At 62.9% G+C, this 11744-nt stretch overlaps 1 protein-coding gene across 1 annotated transcript in view; it reads left to right on the top strand.

Annotated features, from left to right (window-relative positions):
* Window positions 1–39: 39 nt before the first annotated feature.
* Window positions 40–11744, top strand: part of NLGN2 (neuroligin 2) — a 14907-nt gene continuing 3202 nt past the window's right edge. The window contains exons 1-8 of the mRNA XM_040453374.1: window positions 40–629; window positions 3046–3744; window positions 6594–6644; window positions 8781–8930; window positions 9104–9289; window positions 9426–9618; window positions 9970–10566; window positions 11478–11744. Coding sequence (XP_040309308.1) covers window positions 3291–3744; window positions 6594–6644; window positions 8781–8930; window positions 9104–9289; window positions 9426–9618; window positions 9970–10566; window positions 11478–11744 — 1898 coding nt within the window. The 5' untranslated portion in view covers window positions 40–629; window positions 3046–3290. The remainder of the gene's footprint in view (window positions 630–3045; window positions 3745–6593; window positions 6645–8780; window positions 8931–9103; window positions 9290–9425; window positions 9619–9969; window positions 10567–11477) is intronic.

Below are 11744 nucleotides of genomic sequence, written 5' to 3'. Positions count from 1 at the left end.
CTGCTGAGCGTCTCCCGAAGCCTCCCCTTTACCTCCGCTGCCCCTCCTAGGAGCCCTGCCGACCCCCACCCCGGGGCTCCAGACCCGGCTCCCGCCCTCCTCTGACTCCCTGGACCTCCCCCTCCCGCCCGCCCTCGGGATCGACTAGATCCCTCCCCCTCCCCGAGGATTCCGGCTGGATCCCTGCCCCTGCACCGCGGATCCTGCGCTCCCGGGCTCCGGGCCCCTGGGGATTGCCGTGGACACCTCCTCCCGCACCCGATCCCTTAGGATCTTCCGCCTGTACCACCTTCTGGTCCCTCGAAGCCGGCCCACGGAGCCAGTGGATCCCCAATCCAGTCCTGTCTCGTTGCCCCCTCTTCGCTCCGCCGGCCCCACTGCGGGGTTCCCTGTTCTCGGGTTCCTCCTGACCCCATCCCCTACCTCTCCTTTCCCCGGGGATCGACTGGATCCCGGCCCCGCCCCCCGGGGCTGGGGCGATCCCCCTCCCCCGCCCGGTGAGGCGCTGCGGGCGGGGGCTGGGCCTGCGGGGCCGCGGGGGCTCAGAGGCCGCCGCCCCCCTCCCGAAGCCCATCCGCCCCCTACTCGGAGCCCTGGATGGAGGCACCACGGCCCCAGGGCTGAGCCAGGTAGGAGCTAAGCCGGGCCGGGTGGAGGGGGGTGCGTGGCGGTCCACTGGGGTCTCCTTTTCCCCATCTCTCTCCCTGCGCCTGGTTTCCCCCCAGCCTGCTCTGTCTGCGTGTCTCCGCCTAGGGATGCTCTCGCCGTGTCTCTGCGTCTCGGTCTCTTTGTCTCTGCCTCTCTCCAGCCCATGAATGATCCTTTGAATGGGCCCACAGACCCCGTGTGTTCCCATCTCCCCCTCCCCCTCCTTCTCCCCTTCCCGGCCAAGCCATTTTCCCCACTGCAGGAAGAGGGGGGGGCCTGCGGCCTGAGCCCCCCTCCCTCAATTCTCCCCGGCTGGGGGAGTCAGGCCTGGGCAGGAATGGAGAGAGCAAGGCAGAGGGATCGGGAGAAGGAGGGGGAGAAAGATGTGGCAGACAGAGATGGGGCGAGAAAATGGGGGAGACAGAGGGAAAGAGGGGAGAGAGAGAGAGAGAGAAGTAGAAGGGGCTTAAGGGAGAAATTTGGGGAAGAGGTTTGAAGGAGAGAGAAAGATGAGCCACGGCGAGGAGGGAGACGTGGAAAGATTCGTAGAAGAGAGAAGGGGAAAGGGCTGAAGGCAGAAACGGGAGCAAGCTGGAAGAGGCCGGGAAAGATGCTCCGAGGGAGCATCATGGAGAGGAGAGAGGTGAGGGGAGGGAAGGGAGGCCAGGGGCCCAAAGTACCTTAAAGGGGGGGGGGGCCGCAGAAACCCCCCCGGTTAGTCGGCGGGGGCGGGGGCGGCAGGGCCATGGAAGCAGAACCCAGCCTGGCTTGGACAGAGGAGATCCTGAGGGAGCCAGCCCCAAGCCCCCTCCTGGTGATGGGGGAACAGGAGCTTAAGAGGACCTGAAGAGGGGGAGGGCACGATTGGGTGTGTGTGGTAAGGATTCCTGTGTCCTCAGCTCTGGAATAAATTGACACCTGCAGAGAGCCACCCGCGGGCTGGCGCCTGGCTCCGAAAACCCCGCGTCAGCAAACAGCTCTGGCGGCTGTTGGGGGGGGGGGGGGGGACAGGGGGCGCTTGCTGGAATGACCTGGGTGTCTGCCCCTTTGGTCTGATCTTGTCTCTTGTCCTGTCCCTGCTGTCCTGAGCATCCAGGCATCAGAGCAGCAACTGTGGGGGGGGGCTGGCAAGGGGAAGGGGACATCAGTAGCTGAGATGGGGTGAGCAGAAAGCCGAGGTTTGACCACCCCCCCCCCCCAGGACGGAGGTCAAAATGCCACGCATGGAAGAGGCGTCTGGGGTCCAAGGCTGTTGGAGACTGTGGGAGGGGGGCAGTGGGTGGACGCATGTGATGCCCTCCAAACCCACCTCGGCACCCCTTCTCCCCAGCCAGAGGCCTGGTCACTAGGGCTAGGCTCTGATTGGCCCACAAGGGGCAAGAGGCGGATCTTTTAGGGTTCTCCAGGCCCCAATCTCCCGCTCCCCTCAACATATACACTTCTTTCTCTATGCTAAGGTTGGGGAAAACTCACGCCTCTGCCCTCATGCCCTGAATGTACCCCGCGACCAAGCCAGCCCCTTCCCCTCTTCCGCCAGACCCCCCTCTAGGGTTAAAGCTGCAGCCGGTTGCCGAGGTAACATTGCGGGGCAGCATCCCGTCGCCCGGCAACCGGCCGCAGGATCACGCATCTGTCCCCGGATTTGCCCCTCCAGCATCCCCTGCCTACTCGAGGCCCTGCCTCAAGGCACCTTAACTCCTGATGGAAGGAATGAGGAACACCTGGGGCAAAGGGGATCCCCCCCCCCCCGACCCTGCTGCACAGATTCTTAGGGGATGGGCTGTGGAAGGAAGGAAAAGGTGCTGGGCTCCTGTGGTCCCAAGAAGGGCCCGAGTCTGGCCGGGGTGGGGGTTCAGTGCCTGGAAATTACAGCTGAGGAGTAATTAACACGTATAAACAAACCCGCCACTTCCTGCTAATTAATGACTTGGTATTTTTATTTTCTCTTCCTTGTCTCTCTCATCCCTCCCAGGGAGGTGGGAACTGGGACTCCTGAGTCCCCCAGCAACGCCTGCCTAGGAGGGACAAAGCAGCTGGAAGGGTGGGGGGGCAGGCTGGTTCTGGGGAGCTGGCCTGCTTCTCCTCTGGCTCTGTCCTGGACCTGTGCTGCATCTTGACCCTACCCTAGCCTTAGACTTTTCTATCTGGGTCCCTGCTTTGGGGGTGGGGTGCTGGGGTGGGAGGGGGAGGCGCTAGGGGGCCGGACGGTGGAAGAAGGGGGGCAACTTGGTGTGGATTCCAAGTCACTAACCACTTGTCTCTTGTTTTCCCCATTCCCTTCTGTCTGCCCTGTCCAATTTCCCTTCCCTTCTTCCACTTCTCCGTATTGGTCTGTCTGTCTGTCTGTCTGTCTGTCTGTCTGTCTCTTGCATACCCCGTCCCTCCTCCCCCCCGCAGGTCGGGCCTGCCTTCACCTTCTCCCATTTCTCTCCCCTTCCCCACCCCTCGCCCCCTCCATGGAGAGGAACAGACCCCTTCTCTGTCCAGTCTAACCCAGGTCCCCCCCCGCCCCCCTCCTCCCTCCTTTCCCCCACCCCCTTCCCCCCTCCTGGGGCAAGGGGGGCCTCCCTCCCTCTCCCCCCCCTTCTCTCTCTCTCCGAGGGGGGGGGTCCCGGGGAGGGAGGGGGGGTCCCCCGATCAGCATGTGGCTCCTGGCGCTGTGTCTGGTGGGGCTGGCAGGGGCTCAACGGGGGGGAGGGGGTCCTGGCGGCTCCCCGGGTGGCCCGGGTCTGGGCCTCAGCAGCCTCGGGGAGGAGCGCTTCCCAGTGGTGAACACGGCCTATGGGCGAGTGCGCGGCGTGCGCCGTGAGCTCAACAACGAGATCCTGGGCCCCGTCGTGCAGTTTTTGGGCGTACCCTACGCCACGCCACCCCTGGGCGCCCGCCGCTTCCAGCCGCCCGAGGCCCCCGCCTCGTGGCCCGGCGTGCGCAACGCCACCACCCTGCCGCCCGCCTGCCCGCAGAACCTGCACGGGGCGCTGCCCGCAATCATGCTGCCTGTGTGGTTCACCGACAACTTGGAGGCGGCCGCCACCTACGTGCAGAACCAGAGCGAGGACTGCCTGTATCTGAACCTCTACGTGCCCACCGAGGACGGTAAGGGCGCGGGCACCAGGCGGGGCACCCCCGTGGACGCAGGCCACAAACGCGCATGCGGACCCTCGGGCGCCGGCCCCTGCCGGCCTCTGGGGGGGGGGCCGTGAGAGGCGCTGTGTGCCTGCAGGCGCCAAGTGCCCTCCGAGGGTGGCCCCGGGCGCCTGGCGGGCAGTCCCAGGAACGCATCCCTCAGACAGCCACCCCGGACGTTCTCTGGGGGGGGCTTAGCGACCCCATCCCCGCAAAGGCGCGCACAGAGTGGCCCCTGAGGGTGACCAGGCATCGGAAGCACCTGTTACCCGCCTAGACGCCCACTCCAGCTCTGTGCCACCTCCCACGCCCAGGCCTGGGCTCCTCCCGAGGAATACCCACTTTAGTGACTTCTGCCCCTCAAGACAGACAGAGACTCCCTTTCCTCCAGGAGTGCTTGGACAGACTGCCACCTCCCACATCGCATCCAGAGGGCCTCACCCGAGCTCAGCGTCTCCTCTTCAGACAGCTCTGTCCCCTGACCCCTGTGCACCCCTGAAGGATCAGGGACCCCCCCCCTCCCCCGCCTCGCCAGGGGCCCCTCCATTCAGAGCCGAGCACACCCATCCCCATCAGAACATCTTTCCCTCAGGGCTCTGGAGCGGGCTGCCCTCGTGAGGTGCGCCCCGGCAGGGCACACGGCCCCCAGCACACTGCCCGGAAAGTTCTCCCCGGGCCAGCCTTCAGCACACGGGGTATCTCTCAGGGTACCTTCCAGCTGTCCTTATATGATATCCTTGTATCACTGCTTCCGTCTATGTCCACGAACACCCCCATATCATTACTCCAGAACACCCCCACACCGCCACCTATGGATCACGTGACCTAGCGAGAGCGCTTACCCCAGTAACCCGGCACGTGGCCATTCACACCACAGTCCCCAGCACCCTCAACACTTCCCAGGCGTCGGTTACCCCAACCCTTCCTAGTCCCAGGAAGGGACTCGCATCACGACTCAGGCTGTGACAGTGCGCCCAACGGCCCTTTCCCCTACCCACAGATCCAGTGCTCGGACACCTCACGCCCAACACATTCCGTTCCAGCCACCCTGTGTTCCTTGTACCAGCCATGCACCCCAACACCGTAACCACCCTTCCCATAGAAACCATGCCTCCTAGCAACCCATGCCCACGACGCTCAGAAGTCTCATCTACTGCAGTCCTACCCAGATTCCAAGCACCTCAATGCACCCCACACCTCCTCCCCAATACCGCGACCCCCTCCACGTGAGGGCCGTCCACCTCCCGCCCCCCTGCCCTCTCACGGGCCTCCCACCCCGACAGCCCACCTACCCCTAACGATGGCCTGTGAGTCGTCCACCCGGTACTTCCCACCAATGGGCTGTCCAACCTGCCCCCACGCCCACACCTTCGGTATTTTTAACCGTCTCTTATCGCAGACCTGCTTGGGGCCTGACACATTCAGGTGATCTCACTGAATCCTCACATCAGCTCTGGGAGGAAGAGGTTGACTCGGGCAGGCGCGCCCTCGCGCTCGCGCACGCGCGGGCACGGACGCACAACATTCTCACGCCCACACGTGCCCTGCTGACTTCATCCCCGGTCGCTTCCTGAGCCTACTGGGTCCCTATGGGGCCATCACCGCCAGCTGGGAGAAGCCTTCCACAGACTGGCTTAGGCCTTGCGGACCCGTCCCTCCCCGCGCTGGTCCTTATGTCAATGCGGAGAGATCAATCAGCCGGGGGGACCCCTCCGATTCCTGGGCTCTAGCTCTCCCCTGACCATTCCCCAGTCTGGAAGAAACCTGAACCCAAACTGCGAGCCCAGTCTGGGGCCTTTCCTTGACAAGGGGCACACTTTGTGCCTCCTGGCACGTTTGGCTGGCACCTTCTGTGTCAGGGCACTGTGTTTCCTGTTCCCTATGTGGGGACCGAACCCCGAACTGGGGAGGGGGCGCGCTTTCTGGCGTTAGAGCAGTGGCGGGGTGGGGTGGGGGGAGGTGCTCACGACCCTGGTGGGAAGTTGATCGTTCTGGACCGGGGTGGGGGAGAGTAGGCCTGGGTAAGGGGGGGAGGTTGGGGGGTGCAGAGGGAAGAGGTGGAATGGAGGGCAAGACCTGATGACCCCTTTCCCTGCTTCGCCCCACACTTGGGGAGGTGGGGCGAGAAGCCAGGCCCGTGAGTGCGGAAGGGAGAGGTGTGCTGGCGGGCGAGAGGCTGGGCAGGCGGGCGGGAGGCCCGACCGACCTACCCCCAGCCCTCCGGTGGGCAGCTGAGGGCCTCCAGGGGCTGCGAGCTCGGGAGTGGGGGGGGGGGGTCTCTGCTCTGCCCCCCGGATCGGTCCTTTCCGCTGCAGCCCCCGTCTCTCAGTCTGGGGGAGCAGGCAGGTGCCGCTCGGGCCCTGAAGAGGGCCTGTGCGAGTGGTGGCCCCGTGGTACAGCTGGCCTTGGTGACCCGGGCTCGGGTGGGCCTCCCCTCCCCTCCCCACCCCCACCTCTAACACCGCTTAATTTCCAGCGATTAGCAAAACACTTCGACAAGCCAAGTCAATGTCTTTAAAACAGGCTTCAGCCCACTCAGGCCCCGCCCCCCCCCCCCCCCCCACCTCCAAAACCAGCCTTTTCTTTGGGGCATGACTTTTTCCGGGAAGGGGAACAAAATCGGGTTGTAGAAACGTTTTTCTCTTTTCTTGGTTTCTTTTTCTTGCGACCAAATTTTGCTTTTTTCGGCTTATTTTTTCTGCCCCCACCCTCCCCTTTTCTGCTTTCTGCCCTCCCCTCCCCATCCACCACCTCCCCCCGACCCCCATCTTTCCCCACAAAATTGTCCTTTTTTCTCTGTTTTGTGTTCCCGGTCTTAGGTCCGCTCACAAAAAAACGTGACGAGGCGACGCTCAATCCGCCGGACACAGGTAGATTTAAAAATCCGGCTGCTGCATGTGGTTGCTGATAAGAGGACGGTCACGGCCCTGCCCCTAACTAAATGCCCCCGCAGCCCTCCAGGCCCCTAAGTCGTTGTCCCCAACTAAACACGAAAAAGAAAAGAAAAGAAAAATTTGTAATAATTGGAAACGAGAATTGCGAAAAGTGCAAACGCAATCTGAACCATGTTGGACCCACTAGCGAACCTGCAAGAAAAGCTAAACGCAGCAAAAATGAAAGTGAAAATACAATTGGATGTTTAGCGTTTGACAGAAATTTGGGCTGGCTTGCCACTCTGTGACGAGTAACAGTTGAGGGAGAAAACAAAAAAGCCACACAAACTTTAATTTGGAGCAAGACTCCATTTGAAACAGACACAAATCTAAAGTTGGCAAATTGGTGGCCCGGTTGAAACGGCAGAACCAAAAGCCTGCTACGATTTCCAAAAGCCTAGCAGATGCAGGAAACGCAAACATTCGAAGCAAATTAAAGAATTTGGAAATTTTTGAAAGCAGGGCCCAATATCTTGGAGTTTCACCGCAAAATTTTGAAAAGAAAAAAAAAATGCAAAGAACTTTTTTCTTTTTTTCTTTTTTTCCGAAAAAAAAAAAAAATGGATCTTTTTGGTTTTTGGGTTTTTTTTTTTTTTTCTTTTCTTGTCGAATCTGCCCCCCGAGAGCTTCTTGTTTTTTGGTTGTTGTTTTTTTCTTTCTTTCTTCTTTCTTGATCCTGTTTTTTGTTGTTGGTTTTGAATTCTTGTCGCCCCCCAGCTCCCCTCCCTGCTCCTTCCCTTTCTGACCCCCCCCTCCTCCCACACTGGGAGTGGAGGTGCCGGGTGGGGAGGAGGGGGAGAACTGAGGACTTTAAGAGAGAGCCTTGCAGGGCGGACTCCAGCCCGAGTCTGGAGCAAGGGGAAGAACGAGGTTTGGAGAGGGCGCAGACAGGGCAGAGCCCATCAGGCATGGGGAGGTGGCAGAGAAGGTCCTGAGAGACCGGAGGCTGGAAAGCCGTCCGTAGGGGTGGAGGGGAGGGTCTCAGTGGCCTGCGGGCTGACCTCGTGGCAGGAGCAAAGTTTCCAGCAGGAGGGAGGTGAGCAGAGGCCCTGGGGATGGGCTGTGGAGGCCCAGGCCCGGCTCTCTCGCTTGTTGAATGCCCAGGCTAGTCAGACATGGCAGGTGTCAAGAAGGAGGAGGGCCCGTGGGGCCATGGGTGACCCCAGCCTGGCGCTGTGGCTGAATCGTGTGGGAGGGGCTGCAAGGGAGGGTACTTGCCATAGCCCTGGGGACCACTGTGGCGGGCCCTCCCAGGCTCCCACCCTCTTCTGGAATCTGTCACTCCTCGCTGTGGTCTGGAGGGCCTCAAGGGCCTACCGCACGTGGCAGTGATTGACGGGATCCTTTAGGGACGAGGCAAGAGGGATGTCCGGTGCAGAACCCAGGGTCAGGCCAGTTTGTTGCGGGGCGGCAGGGGGGGGGGTCTGAGAGTACAGAGCCGGCCCTGGCTTTATCAGGCAGACTCTCTCCCACCCTGCCTCCTCCTGCACAGTAATTAGGCTGGGGGTTGCCATGGTAACTGGGGAGGTGACCTAGAAAGGAATTAGGGCGGGGAGGAGACCAAGCCCCCAGGGACCCTAGGCTGGCACCCCCTCACCCACAGACCAGGCTACCACGTGGATGTAAGGCCCAAGGCCTGAGTCTGAGGAGCGGCCAGGACCCTCCCAGCATCCCTAGCGCCAGACTTGGGAGTCTGGTCTCCCTAGGAGCGGGGAGGCGATTTGCTGCGTGTGTGTGTGTGTGGGTTGGGGGGGGGTCCCCCGGGTCCAGCAGATGCCCTGGGGAGGGTCCCCCGCTCACCCCGGCCTCTTAGGCTTCTCGGAAGGTCTGTGTGGCATTGGGAGACGTGCCGTGGGGCAGACTGGCAGGAGGTGAGGAGGGACCTTCGGCCAGGGCTAGACGGGGAGGGGGGGGAGGGGAATCCGGTCTTGCCCCCCCAGGGATGGGAGCGACACGTCCCCTGAGCTCCGGGCCCGGTCCTCCGTAGCCCCGGGAGCTGGGCGGTGCTGCTTCTGGTCTGACTGTGCTCTTGTCCCCCGACCCTGGCCCACCGCCCGCCCCCTCCCCACGCAGATATCCGGGACTCTGGGAAGAAGCCCGTGATGCTGTTTCTGCACGGCGGCTCCTACATGGAGGGCACCGGCAACATGTTCGACGGCTCCGTCCTGGCCGCCTATGGGAACGTCATTGTAGCCACGCTCAACTACCGACTTGGGGTGCTCGGTGAGGGTGGACGGCCAACTCTAGGGGCTGGAGTCTGGGAGGGGGCCCTGGCGGGCGGTGTTCCCCTCGACGCAGCAGAAGCGGAAGGGCTTCTGGGCTAGACTGGGCTGCCCAGAGAGGGGGCCGGGGTGCTGCGACACCCCCAGGAAGGCCCTCTCCTCCTCTCCTCCCAGGTTTTCTCAGCACCGGGGACCAGGCTGCGAAAGGGAACTACGGCCTCCTGGACCAGATCCAGGCCCTGCGCTGGCTCAGCGAAAACGTTGCCCACTTTGGGGGTGACCCCGAGCGCATCACCATCTTTGGATCTGGAGCGGGGGCCTCCTGTGTCAACCTGCTGATCCTCTCTCACCATTCGGAAGGTACCGGCGACCCCGCCGCCTGCCCCCTCTCCCCGTCCCCTTTGCCACACTCGGATGCTCCCGGCCCCCCCCCCCCCCCCCACCTTCCCGCCTTGGGCTAACACAGCCCAGCCTGAGGTCTGCCTGTCCCTGCCAGGGTTGTTCCAGAAGGCCATCGCCCAGAGCGGCACCGCCATCTCCAGCTGGTCGGTCAACTACCAGCCGCTCAAGTACACGCGGCTGCTGGCGGCCAAGGTGGGCTGCGACCGTGAGGACAGCGCCGAGGCCGTGGAGTGTCTGCGCCGGAAGCCTTCCCGGGAGCTGGTGGACCAGGATGTGCAGCCCGCCCGGTATGGGGGTGGGAGAGGGCCCGGGCCAGGCCTTCACTTGCCTTGTTGGTTCCAAGGAGGTTGAGGGTGAGAGGTGCCCGCAGGCAAGGAGCGGTGGGCTTCGGGCCCCCCCTACCGGCCCCGCCTCCTTCTCTCGCAAGCCGTCCCTAAGTGGAGGTGCCCAAACAGAGTGAGGGGGCGCACGGTACCATGAGGTGCTTCAGGGACGACTTCCCGAGAGGCCAAGCGCCCTGAAGGACTCAGGAGATTTTTAAGTAGGGGAGAAGGGTCTTGTGAGCACAGGGCTCAGCGGGCTATGAGCTGAGAGGAGGCCAGGGGGCAGGTGATGAGACCCTGACCCCTTCTCCCCAGCTACCACATCGCCTTCGGGCCCGTGGTGGACGGTGACGTCGTCCCCGATGACCCTGAGATCCTCATGCAGCAGGGAGAATTCCTCAACTATGACATGCTCATTGGTGTCAACCAAGGAGAAGGCCTCAAGTTCGTAGAGGACTCGGCGGAGAGCGAGGACGGCGTCTCCGCCAGCGCCTTCGACTTCACCGTCTCCAACTTCGTGGACAACCTGTATGGCTATCCGGAGGGCAAGGATGTGCTTCGAGAGACCATCAAGTTCATGTACACGGACTGGGCCGACCGGGACAATGGCGAGATGCGCCGAAAGACGCTGCTTGCGCTCTTTACAGACCACCAGTGGGTGGCGCCGGCCGTGGCCACCGCCAAGCTGCACGCTGACTACCAGTCCCCGGTCTACTTTTATACCTTCTACCACCACTGCCAGGCGGAGGGCCGGCCCGAGTGGGCGGACGCAGCGCACGGGGACGAACTACCCTACGTCTTCGGCGTGCCCATGGTGGGCGCCACCGACCTCTTCCCCTGCAACTTCTCCAAGAATGACGTCATGCTCAGCGCGGTGGTCATGACCTACTGGACCAACTTCGCCAAGACCGGGTGAGGGCCGGCGGGGCCGGGTGGGGCGCCCCCTGCAGGCCAAGGCGCACACACCCTCCATCCTCCGCGCGGTCTCCCTCGCTCCCCCCACACAGTCATCATTCCGGCATCTAACCCTGACCCTTCTCCGCCCAGGCACGTGCTGGTCGCCTCCTCAGTGCCACGCACTGACCGTCCGCGGGGTCCGACAGAGAGGGCCCTGTCCTTCGCGGGGTGGGGCGGCTCGCTTGGCGGCTTTGGCTCCGGGTCTGTCTCTCCCGCCCTCCTCCTCCTCCCTCTCTCCGGACACTCTGCTCTCGGTCTGATGCTCTGGGCTGTGTATGTGAGCGTGTGTGGGGAGTTGTGTCTGTCCGGCTCTCTCTCACCGTCTCTTCGAATCCGCGGATGCCTCTCCCTCTCTCTCTTCTGTTTACCTTTTGCCTGCTGGTTTCTCTCCTGTGTCTTCGACTCTCGGTTTCTGACGTTTTTATTTATTTTTGAGAGCTACAGACAGAGCGCGAGCAGGGGAGGGGCAGAGAGACAGACGGAGAGAGAGGGGGATGGAGACACAGAATCCGAAGCAGGCTCCAGGCTCTGAGCTGTCAGCCCAGAGCCCGATGCGGGGCTCGAACCCAGGAGATGTGAGATCACGACCTGAGCCGAGTCCGACGCTTAACCTACTGAGCCACCCGGGCGCCCCTCTAAAATGTGTGCATCTCAGTCGCAACTGCTGCCCCTCTCACTGGCTGTCTCTCCTCCTGTCTCGTGTTCTCTGGCTTTCCTTCCGTGTCCCGGGCTCTCCGCATCTCTGCGGGGCGCGCGCGCGCGCGCACACACACACACACACACACACACACACACCCCATCCCCCACCCCCTCCCCCTCGGGGCCTCCCCCTCACTCCCCCTCTCCCTGCCCTCCTGTGCCCACAGCGACCCCAACCAGCCCGTGCCGCAGGACACCAAGTTCATCCACACCAAGCCCAACCGCTTCGAGGAGGTCGTGTGGAGCAAGTTCAACAGCAAGGAGAAGCAGTACCTGCACATCGGCCTGAAGCCGCGCGTGCGCGACAACTACCGCGCCAACAAGGTGGCCTTCTGGCTGGAGCTCGTGCCGCACCTGCACAACCTGCACACGGAGCTCTTCACCACCACGACGCGCCTGCCGCCCTACGCCACGCGCTGGCCGCCGCGCCCCCC

The sequence above is a fragment of the Herpailurus yagouaroundi genome, unplaced genomic scaffold, assembly GCF_014898765.1.
Source record: "Herpailurus yagouaroundi ecotype Mexico unplaced genomic scaffold, PumYag 208, whole genome shotgun sequence".
NCBI classification, from domain to species: domain Eukaryota; kingdom Metazoa; phylum Chordata; class Mammalia; order Carnivora; family Felidae; genus Herpailurus; species Herpailurus yagouaroundi.
The sequence above is the reverse complement of the archived record's forward strand: the minus strand, read 5'-3'. Positions and strand labels throughout refer to the sequence as shown.